Here is a 12245-nt window from a genome sequence, read left to right on the forward strand (position 1 = left end):
CCCTAGACTCTGGAACTCCCTGCCCAAGGAGATCAGAACGGCTCCCTTCTTGATGGCCTTCCAGCAGCAGGTGAAGACCTACCTGTTCAAACAGGCATTTAAGGAATTACTATAAGGACAGGCTTGATTTAAATAGCATACCTCCAAAGAGACCCGAAGCAGCTTTATTTTGGCAGTCTGTAGCAGGCCTGTCTTTAAGATACACCAATTAGAAAGTCATGATTTAAAATTGACTGTGTAGATCTGCCAGAAGAGATATGTCTTTAATATTGTTTTAAATGCAGTTGGCGTACTCAGTTGTTGAATCTCTTCCAGTGGATCATTCTACAATCTGGGGGCAGCAGACAAAAAGGTCCTCTGGGAAACCATTGCCAGTATAGTCCTGGCTGGATGAAGGAAATATTTCCCAAAGGACCAGAGCATATTGGTTGGATTGCATGGGAGAAGGCGATACTGTGTAGGTAACCTGGACCCAAACCTGTAGGCTTTAAAGGTAATAAGCAACACTTTGTACTTTGCCTGGAAACTAATTAGCAGCCAGTGGAATGATTTTAAGATTGGCATAATGCGACCACTCCTGGATGTCCCAGTAATAAGCCAGCTGTCATATTCTGAACCAGTTGGAATTTCTAGATGTGGTACAAAGGCAGCTCAAAATAAAGTGCGTTGCAGAATTCCAGCCTTGAGGTTACCAGCATGTGCACTATCATCTTTAGGGCCTCCAGTTCTAGGAAGTGGAGCAGTTGGCATACCAGATGAAGCTGATCACAGGAACTCTAGACTGTTGCATCTGTCTGAGCTGACATTCGGAGGGATGGATCCAGGAGCACACACCTCCTGCCCTAGATTAGGACTCTTGATGGTAACCTTTAGATTGTACGCCTGAGGCAGGGAAATGTTTAATTAACAAATTGTTTGGCTGAAGAGCAGAGTATAAATAAATAAATATTATCATTATTATTAAGCACCTGTCTTGTCTGGATACAGTTTCAATTTGTTTTTCTTCATCCAGCCAATTACTTCCTCCAGGCACTCATTCAGAGGAGACATAATATCCTTAGCTGATACTATTTTTGAAGGGATGGAGAAGTATACATATTTGGGTGTCATCAGCATACTGATAGCAACCCACCCAATGCCTGTGGATGATCTCTCTCTGTTGTTTCATGTCGATGTTGAATAGCACTGGGGATAGGATGGCACCTTGTTGTACGCCATGTAACAGCTCTCCTACTCCTTCTCCTTGTCCTCCTTAGCCACTTAAGAGGGCAGCATGGGCTTCCCCTTCCAAGGAGGAGCAGAGAGGTCCAGGTGGCTTCCACCCTCAGGAGGGCTTAGGGGGGATAGAGGAGGACAAGGAGGCCCAGCAGAGCACAGGTAGGTCAGTCTTCCTCAGGGGGGCAACCACAAGCCCAGCTGTGGGGTAGTGGTGCTTTTATTTGGGGGGTTTCAAGGTCCTTTCCCCACTTCTGGTATGGTTTTCCCGCCTTCTCAGTCACCTTGCCCAAAAATGGAAGATTTTATAGTGGTCAGTAATTATTCAGGTCCTCAGGATCCAAGGAAGGCCTTTTTTCAGCAGTGCTCTAACCATTCCCTTTTAAACAGGATGGAAAATATAATATAATAATATTTATTTATACCCCGCTCTTCACCCAAAAGGCTATCAGAGCAGCTTACAATTTGTTAATTAGACAATGCCCCAAGAGAGGCATTGATGATACAGTGGCCCCTTGCCTTATGTGGAGGATCCGTTCCAGAACCCTCCCACCACATGTGTACTTGAGCCCCACTGGATATAATGGGGCTTGTGGTGCAGCTGTGCATGCACGCCATTCTCTGTTTTGCTGCGCGGCTTCAGTGTAAGCTGAAAGCCGCATCTAGTGCACCTGCGTATGGCACTTGTGCACTGTATTTTTTATTTGAAGCCTAAATGCACCTCCTCCCTGGAGGACCAACCAAAAGGGACAAGAATCAAGAAAGCAAGTTGTCTTCCTTACTTGCCCCATCAGCTTGTCCACATCAGTGGTACTGTACTTGCCAATTGAAAATGATCTAGTGTAATTCCACTCAAAGTCACTGGACACCTCATTATTGACTTCCACTCCATTGATGGTGTTTATGTTCTCTATAAAGTCGAGTTTTCTGCCATCTATGCTTTACTCGTCATCCTTCCTGTTTCAGTTCCCTGAGGGCCTCTGTATACCAAGGAGCTTGTTTAGAAACAGGTTGCAATGGACATTTGGGTTGACTGTGTCAAATAGCCCAGGTTAGGTTTTGGTTCCATTTATCAATAGGATCGTTATTGATATCAGCTGCATAACCCTCCAAAGCCTCTTGGGATCTCAATAGATCCATTAGCTTTTGAGGGTGGAACATTTTAATAGGTCCTCCACCCCTGCAGGGGCAGGTTGTAGCTGTGATGATAGCCCTGACAAGAAAATCATCTGTCTGTGACAACTCAAAGCTATTAGTCACTTCCGCCGACAGCTGAAAACTGCATCAAGGGTAAATGCTAAATGTATAGGTCCTCAAACCAACTGGAATAGGCCATGTGTGTCATGGACCTGCACTGCACCTGACAGGCCGGTCTCCAGTAGTACATTGAAGTCACCCAGAAGCAAAAGTCAGCTAAATGGTTCTGGATATCCACGCAGATATCAAGAGTCCAGTCATGCCAGACAAAACTAATCTCTTTTTTTGATAAAATTACTAGCTTGTTAGATGAAGGGAATGCTGTGGATATAGTACATCTTGATTTCAGTAAGGCTTTTGACAGGGTTCCCCATGACATTCTTGCAAACAAACTTGTAAAATGTGGGATAGACAACATAACTGTTACATGGATTTGTAATTGGTTGACCAGCTGAACCCAAAGGGTGCTCGATAACGGCTCCTTTTCATCCTGGAGAGAAGTGACCAGTGGGGTCCCACAGGGCTCTGTCCTGGGCCCAGTGCTATTCAACATCTTTATCAATGACTTGGATGAAAGAATTGGGAGTATATTTATCAAATTTGCAGATGACACCAAATGAGGTGGAGTAGCTAATACCCCAGAGGACAGGATCGAAATTCAAAATGACCTGAACAGACTAGAAATCTGGGCCAAAGCTAACAAAATGAATTTCAGCACAGAAATGTAAGGTACTGTACTGTACTTAGGGTGGAAAAGTGAAATGCACAGATATAGGATGGGGGACACCTGGCTGAATGAAACTACGTGTGAAAGGGATCTGGGAGTCCAAGTAGACCACAAATTGAACATGAGTTAACAGTGCGATGCAGCAGCTAACAAAGCCAATGCAATTTTAGGCTGCATCAATAAAACTATAGTGTCTAGATCAAGGGAAGTAATAGTCCCACTCTATTCTGCTCTGATTAGGCCCCGCCTGAAATATTGTGTCCAATTCTGGGCACCACAATTTAAAAAGGACATCGGGAAACTGGAGTGTGTCCAAAGGAGGGCGACCAAAATGGTGAAGGGTCTGGAAACCATGTTTTATGAGGAACGCCTTAGGGAGCTGGGGATATTTAGCCTTGAGAAGAGAAGGTTAAGGGGCGATAAATACTTGAAGGGATGTCATGTTGAGGAGGAAACAAGCTTGTTTTCTGCTGCTCCAGAGACTAGGACTCGCAAGCTACAGGAAAAGAGATTCCACCTCAACATTAGAAGGAATTTTCTGACAGTAAGGGCTGTTTGACAGTGGAACACACTCCCTTGGCGTGTAGTTGAGTCTCCTTCCTTAGAGGTTTTTAAACAGAGGCTGACTGGCCATCTGTCAGGGATGCTTTGATTGAGAGTTCCTGCATGGCATGGAGTTGGATTGGATGGCCCTTGCGGTCTCTTCCAACTCTATGATTCTATGATGCCTTCTTTCCCCATGTTTGTATACAGTCCACTCTCCACATTTTCAGGTTTGATGTTTGTGCATTTGATTATTCATGGATTATTTGCTGCACCGATGTGCATGAAAAAAAAAGACACAGGAAGTGCCATGGCAAGCCCTACCCAACTGCCTCCGCCTTGTGAAGGAACCCTGCTGCTTGGAAGGTATCCACAGTGGGTTGAGTCTGTGAACTGTACATTTTGTGTGATAAATATGTTTTGATTTCTACTTTTATAAAGCAATAGCACTTTAACATGTTACATTTCTACACCACTTCATAATGAACTAAGCACTCTATAAGCAATTTACAATGTGTTAGCCAAGTTCGGTACACATTTTACTGGCCTACAAAAGGATGGAAGGCCGGGTCATAAAGTGCCATGGGCACATTTTTAACAATAATGTTACTGCACCATTTAACAAATCAGACAAGAGTTCCCTATATGTTCCAAAAGACCTTCCTTACTGTACATAGAAAATAACCATGTGGCTTCACCACAGCTTTTGTCTGTGGGGAGGCAGGGGTGCTTCAGCAACCAAGTATGGACAAGTTTCCTTTTCCTTCATAAATAACTAAAATTGGTTAGCTTGCATGGTGAACAGGTGGTCTAGCAGAATTCACAGGGCCGTAAAATGTATACTTTCAGCAAGTTTTAATTGACAACAACAACAACAAAAAACCAAACCGATTAATATACAACAGTTATTGGTTTGCTTTTTTTTTTTACTAATGAAGTAGCACACATCTCTTATTCAAATTAAAATGAAGACAACAATATGGTAAAATGTGAATGGGTGCAGGCTATATTGTATAAGGCTTGAGCATGCTATGTTGTATACACATACTTCCTATGACAGTTTATACTAATAAAAACAGTATGTTCACAAATCAATAACTCTAGGTGTTACCTTCTATGTTCCAGGTTCTATCAGCTATGTCCTTTCACCCCACCCCCCACCCCCCAATCAGGAAAATCAGTCTAATGTGGTCTCTTTTCCACATAAGATACTACAGCAGATAGTTTTGCAGAACTGCCAGAGCAAGGTGCTGTCTCTCCTCTTCCACTTTTGGCACATTACTCAGAGCAAGACATACCAGAATAATACTAATCAGAAGGGGGGAAAGTGCCTCAGAAGAAAAAAGTGCCCCACAGTTTCACATAACACAAAAAATATTCTTCTCAAACATGCACCATATATATTTGCACATGTCCAAAATCTACTAAAGCCCCCCAATATGGGGTGTGTGTGTTTTGTGGCCTTCCAAGGTTTCCCAAGAAAACTAATGCAGCATTCCTTTTATTATAACACATCATGGCTGCATTCCAACATCCTCTCAGCCTAGCATAAATGTCCACATGGAGACCTATTCTGCACTGAGCCATATACTTCCTCCTTGGCATACTGTAAAACCCTTCAAGTTGCCCTGCACAGCCCAATCTCTGCTTCTCAACAAACAGGCAGGATCAGAGAACAGTCTGAATACCTCTCTATAGCCAGATGTTCAATTATTACAGAAGCACTGAAGCCCCCAGAAGATCCCCACAGATCTCAGCGCTGATGTAATCATTTCGAGTCTGCTCATGGAAGATAATCAGATACATCTCTGATCCTGCCTTCTCACCACAAAGCACAAAATGGCTGTGGAGTGGTTTACAGTAAGATGAGGACAGGAATGCTTTAGGTGTTGTGAAGAGAGGAACGGAATATCAACTCTGATAGCACTTAAAAACAGATATTTACACACCTATAAAACACTATGTGTGCAGATGTTCGACCTCCAGATATTTTTGGATTACAATCACTATGCTATGCTGCTAATGATGGATGGGAGATGGAGGAAAACACATCTGGAAGGTCACAATTGTTTGTCCATGATGCAGAGGAACAGGGGACAGAAATCATGCTGTAGAACAGAGACGGGAATCATGAGGACTTCCCACTGGACTGCATCTCCCACCTTTCCTCACTATATAGACTGGCAAAGACTGTTAGAAATTGCAATCCACATCTGCAGATCCACATGATTTCCACCTTTGCTATAAAGCATTGGGAAGGTCTCTCTAAAGAGGCAGCTTCCTGTTCGTTTGTCACCTTCCCTTCTTCCCCCTTTCTCCACACTTGCCTACACCAGAGCAATATCACTTCCTGGATGATACATGGGTCTGTCTAGGTTTTTGGTGTTTTCAGCAGATGCTAACGATGACAGTTCTAATAGCTTCAGTGAGTCCATACAGAGATAAGAAAAACAGCCAAGGATGAAATGTTCTGTGATATATAGCTATTAAATGTTTCCAGCCAGAGTCCTGTCTTCTTCTGTCTCAGGTCACTGTACTATTAACAGGCATGCAGTCGAAGATTAGCAACAAGAGGTAATTATGGAAGCACTGAAATTGATTGCAGAATCCAAATTTACCAAGGTCTTTGTTACTTGAGGAACCAACCTTTTCACTGAAGATCAAATAGGTGCAGGACATCAAATAGGTGCAGAATCAAACCATAGAAGGCCAAAACAAGACTAGAAGAGGGAAAGAGAGAACCTTTCTAGTTGGGTTGGATAGAACCTTGGGTTTCTGAACATTTGAAAATTGCTTACACAGCAGGTAATGTAGAGGTCAGTGGCACATGACTGATTCTATCTTTCACACGTTCCCATCATTAAAAAAAAGATATCTTCTATCACATACAGTATTCCCCTGGAGCCAGCTAGGGTAATCTGTTGAAAGCCAAATTGAGAAACATATACGTGCACAAAGAGGTAGAAGGTAGAACCTTGAGAACCTTCTACACTGAGGTAGAAGAAAGGGGCTATGCATACCCTGAGCCTTTTCATAAAGTATCTTTGCTCATATCAGCTGGAGCTGGAGGAGGTGATAAGATTGAAGTGGAACTGCATCCTTCAAAGTGAAGAGTCTTAAGGAAAATCCAGGTTAGGTATTGATCATCCCACTTTCTTCAACAAAGTCCTGACTTTGCCTACGCTGGTTGTTGTTTTCCTCCCATGGAAGAAACCAGCATATTTGTTTGAAAAGGAAAACTTACAGCTGGTACAGAAGCTGAATGCAGAGCTGCCATGTCAACAAAGTCTTCTCTTCAGGTGTATCACTTTACATGTGAGAAAAATGGTTGACCAAGGGATGGGGGTAGGAACTAGGCTGAAGAAAGCAGGAAGGGAGAGGCCACAGAAGGGGGAAAGCAGGAACCTTAGGGGGTACAGTTAGTTTGTGCCCCTTGAGTTTGCAGGGGTGACTGGTACTGCTGGAGGGCAGAGGTGCCTGGGAATGTTACTGCTTCAGTGGTTGAGACATTTGGGAAGGGATAACCATCCTCTGTCTTCACAGCTGTATATTCCATACCTGCAGGGAAGCCATGGTAAAAGTTTATCTTTTGTTGGCTGATGTAGCCCAGTGCCTGTTGGCTGTAGGAGGCCCCAGGAGTTTTCCCAAAGAAGCTGGCATCCTCACCACTCACAATCTGATAGAAATTCTGGGGGTTACCATAGAGCTGGTGATCACTGTTGTAGTTTTGGTTGCTGAGAAAAGGTTGGCTGCTGGCAAAGTTCTCATGCATGCCAGCCAATGCATGGATGTTTCTAGCTTCACCGATGCTGTAACCTTGGTGATAATTCGGATTCATATCCAGGTAACCACCCTGGAAATAGAATTAAGTAATATTTCAACAACAGCTGTGTAGTGATAATCTTTAAATGCATGCCCTCATCAGGACAGTATCTACAGTAACAGTGGGAGACTGGAGGAGTCAGGAGCCCATTTCCCCACCCCACATTCCCTATGGAATATATACCACCCCAAAGCAAGCTCCAAAATCAATTTTCCTCTGCAGTCTCCCTCAAAATGGCAGAAGGAATAGAGGAAAACAGAGGGAAATATGGGGTTTGGGGGTGCTTATGTGACCAAGCTATTTTTGCAAGTTTCCAGTGTTAAAGCTACTTTTTCATGGTTCTCAGGCAATACTAATTTTAAAAAGGGGGGTAGCTAGGAAAAGATATTTTCCTTGTTTGCAACTATACTCTGAGAGTAATGGGAGTCCACGAGGATGAAGCTCATCTTCTTTGTTTATCAAATAGTTCCCGGACTGAGAACTGGTTGTGCTACACAATGGTTTTAATATGTCAGTAAGGAGAGGAATACTAAGCACCAGAAACTGTGTTCAGAGGACATCACATTCCTTGTCTCAGTTGTTACAACAGCTTTGTAGATTTGGTCAGTGTGGATTGTCTGTTTTTAAGGTTTGTATGTAGTCTTTGAATGCACTTTAACATTTTTAAATGCTTAATGTTTTAACTTCATAAATTGTTTTTTAAATCTTACATTTATACTTTTATCAATGCTTTTGTATTGTTTTTAATTTGTATTGTTTTAAATATGTTGTTAGATGCCTTGAGTCCCATTAGTGGCAGAAAGGCAGGATAAATAAAGTCTCCCTTGAGAGAGCAATATGGCCTAAGACCACCTAGAAAGCCATCTTGGGATATTCAAAGAAGTAACTGTCTCAGCTTTATTTTAAATCTTCTCTTTTACAAATATAAAAGGCACCTTTGTTTTATTTGTAGTGTGATTGCAAAACCAACAAATGTTTCACAGCTCTAACTCGAATGGCTATTTATTACTCTCAGTTCTTTTAGGATAAAGGTTAGAACACTCAGGAATCCTCATGTATATATATAGTCCTGTTGCTCCATCTGGCCCAGTACTGTCTACAACAGGAGTGGGAAACTGTGGCCCAACTCCCATAAACCTTAAGAGCACAACCAAATATGTGGGATTATGGCACTTTCAGGGACCACAGTTGCCCAAGACACTGATTGGAAAAAGAACTACAGAGTTTCAAGTAGGGGTCTTCAGATGCCAACAACTAAACCTGGAACCCTCTGCATGCAAAGCAAGCACTCTACCCACTGACCTTTCATCATACTTTGGCCAAGGATCCACTATAATGATTTCCCACTCAAGTATATTCTCAGTCATTTAGAAGATCTGAGAACTTTTGCTCCATCACAGTAATGGTTCCAATTACCTGAGGTGGGTACATCCCTTTTCTCATCCACAGACTTTCCTTCTGGGTTCGTTTGAACTTCATCCGTTGATTCTGAAACCATGTTTTTATCTACAACAGAACAAGAAATTGCTCAATCAGAATATGTAAATTGATTATGTAATCAAGCCAATAAAAAGCATTTTTGCATCCCTTACAATTAATTTAATCTTATTTTCATTCTTCTTAATATCAGGTAGGCATGCAAAATGACACAGTGGTCAGGGTTTTTTTATGATATACAGTCAGCCCTCCACATTTGTGATTTTTACTTTGACTGATTTGATTAAGACATTCTCTCTAGGAATTGCTAGATCCTCCAGCACAACTCTGTGGTCAATGTCTGCCAGAAGTTGCATTAGAGGACATAGAGATTCCCAGAGAGAACACTACTCTAGGAATTTGCATGCCCATCAGTGCAATTCCACGGACAACTTCTGGCAGATGGTGACCACAGAATTGCACTGGACAGTGGCATCACTGGGAGTATGTGGTGGTGTGGATCACACCGGGTGACACCCCAGAAGGGTAGTACACCCAGGGGGGAGGTGGCTATCTTCTGGATCCCGTGTGGCAATGGTCCTGCGAGACTCAGAAGGCTGGGGGGTGCTACTGAGAGGGCCAAGCACACCCCTAACCTTGCTGCAGTGGAGCTATTCTATGCACCTTGGCAGTATGGTGGGAGGAGTGCCCCTTTGGCCCCACCTCCCCACACTGGGCGACACCCTGGGTAGGGACGCCACTGGCACTGGAAGACCTAGATTCCTAGAAAGGTGTTCTCTCTCAGGTTAAAGAAATAGTGGAGTGTTTTTGCAGGTTTTCCACTTTCACAAAGGTCCTGTGCTCCTAATGCCGGTGAATGTGGAGGGCTCCACCGTACATATAAAATGACTTCCAGATGTTCTTGGATTGCAAATCCTCCACCTAAGGCAAGGGGAAAGCAGAACAAAAAGAAGAAAAAAGCCAGCCCAGTGAAGACCAGTGCTCAATGGTCATGTATAATACTAGCCAATGACTGAGATGCAGAAAGAAGTGGAACAAAAGCAAGGTAGGGATTACTGGGAACAGCATCACACCACTTTACAATTTTCTGTCCCGGAAAGCAGCAGACCATTTATCATTGTTGCAATGGGGTGAGGTGTGAGGAAGGTTATGGTCCTTAGTTTTAATGGAAAAACTTACCTGTCATGTGTAGGAATTAAGAAACCCTTGAGTTTTATACAACATGTGCTGTTGTTGTGTACCTTCAAGTTATTTCTGACTTATTTCCAACCCTAAGGCAAGTTTCTTCAGAGCGGTTTTTTACCAGTGCCCTTTCCTGAAGCTGAGAGTGTGACTTTCCTAGGGTCACTCACTGGGTTTTCATGGCAGAGCCAGAATTCAAAGTTATAGTCCAATGCTCATACCATTACACCATGTTGGCTCTCCTTTTATACAACATGCTATCCTTTTATTTAATTTGTAAATACTAAGAGACAGACGTGTTCACCCTCACAATCTCATTTAGGTGTGTGAAAGGATTTATTATTATAAAATATTAACTCTTGCTCTCTATAGGATGAATGCTTTCTGGGCTTATTCCTCAGATGTTTATTTAATGTTATATCATGCCAATTATTACTTTTCTTGAAGTTTGTATTATATAAAGTTGTTAAATATGACAAATATTATTAAGAGCAAAATACTCATCTTGTTGCAGGTCTCTCTTCAAAAGATCTCTATTGGGCATTTCAGCATGCACTTATTGCAACTCTGAAAATTCTTGGGGCAAAGCTATGAGATGTAGTGAGAGACAGAGTGATGTGGTTGTATGAGCATTGGACTATGACTCTGGAGAGCAGGGTTTGAATCCCAGCTCAGCCATGTAAGCTCACTGGGTGCCCTTGGGAAAGTAATATGCTCTCAGCCTCAGATGATGGCAATGGCAAACACTCTCTGATAAACCTTGCTAAGAAAACTCTGAGATAAGTCCATCTTAGGGTTGCCATAATTCAGAAATGACTTGAAGGCACATAACACACACACACACACACACACACGAGATATATTGAAAGTGTATAGACAGGTATCATTTACAGTTTAGATATGCCCACAAAGAAATGATAGGAGAGGCTACAGAAAGGAAAAAGGGAACAAAGTAAAGAACAGAGTACTATGGTAAAAAGTTAGAAGCTACTTCACTCCCACTGTGGTGTTAACAGCAGGCCCGCTTAAAACAGGAGTGGGAATTGTGTTGCTCTCCAAATACTATTGAATTACAACTCCTAGTATATGTCAACATTGGCTACACTAGCTAGGACCACTGGAAGCTGGACTCAAAGAACATCTGGCAGTTGTTGAGTCATTTCTTACTTATGGCAACCCTAAGGAAAACCTATCATGGGGTTTCCCTGGCATGATTTTTTTAGGAGATTGAGAGAATGTGATCTGCTCAAGTTCATGCAATGGATTTCCATGGCTGAGTGGGGATTCAAACCCTGTTTTTTCAGAGTTCAGCACTCAAACCACTACACCACACTTGGCTCATAAGAGCAGATGGGAAGCCCCATGATTCCCATCCCTGTTCTAATCATATCCAGAAAAGATTTTGAAGAACCAGCAGTCAGAATACTGGAATTCTGATTCTATGCAGTCAACCTCACAGCCCTCCCCAATTCAGGTACTGTATTTTCTCCAGCTGTTTTTGACTATAATTCCAAGCATCCCAAACTGACATTGGCCAATGCATGGAGGACACTAGGCCAGGGGAGACTAGTTATTCTAGCACACTGGAAAGTCATTAACATTTCCTCAGGGCAGTGACCCACCATCTTTAGTTCTTGCACCTTAGGGCTAATCAATTAAGACCTTACCTGCTTGTAGGTGAGTTCCAAGGCTGAGGCCAATTCTCGGATCTGCTGCGGACTGAGGTACTTTTGGTTCTGGAATCTATGGTGCAGGATCTGGAGCTGCTTTTGAGAGAATGCTGTCCTGGTCTTGACCTTTTTCCCTCCAGCACTTTCCTCCTTGAGTTTCTGAGAAGTTGACTGCGGGGAAGGGGGTCCATCAGGACTGGTGGCAGAGTCCGGAGTATAAAGAGTATGTATGCCAGAGCTGTCTAGGGTTCAAACAGAGATGGCATACCTAAGGATGCATACTTAAGGATGCAAGGCACTTTGAAGACAAAGTTGTTCAGATCTGCTCAAACTTGGATGCTGTAGTTGATAGTGCCAGTGGATGTAACTTTTGCACCTGTCTGTCCAGTGTTAATGGATACTTTTCAATTTGTGCACCTGATAATATGTACAGGATCCTTGGAGAGGTGAA

The 12245-nt window shown here is 42.8% G+C and overlaps 1 protein-coding gene across 1 annotated transcript in view; it reads right to left on the bottom strand.

Annotated features, from left to right (window-relative positions):
• Nucleotides 1-4880: 4880 nt before the first annotated feature.
• Nucleotides 4881-12245, bottom strand: part of LOC149323527 (homeobox protein NANOG-like) — a 33129-nt gene continuing 25764 nt past the window's right edge. Inside the window, exons 2-4 of the mRNA XM_089489147.1 lie at nt 11792-12036; nt 8922-9011; nt 4881-7535 (exon numbers count right to left, since the gene is read on the bottom strand). Of these exons, the coding sequence (XP_089345273.1) occupies nt 7089-7535; nt 8922-9011; nt 11792-12036 (782 nt within the window). The 3' untranslated portion in view covers nt 4881-7088. The remainder of the gene's footprint in view (nt 7536-8921; nt 9012-11791; nt 12037-12245) is intronic.

Source organism: Sceloporus occidentalis, unplaced genomic scaffold, assembly GCF_023333645.1.
Source record: "Sceloporus occidentalis isolate IW3139 unplaced genomic scaffold, rSceOcc1.0.p SCAF_1, whole genome shotgun sequence".
Classification (NCBI taxonomy): Eukaryota; Metazoa; Chordata; class Lepidosauria; order Squamata; family Phrynosomatidae; genus Sceloporus; species Sceloporus occidentalis.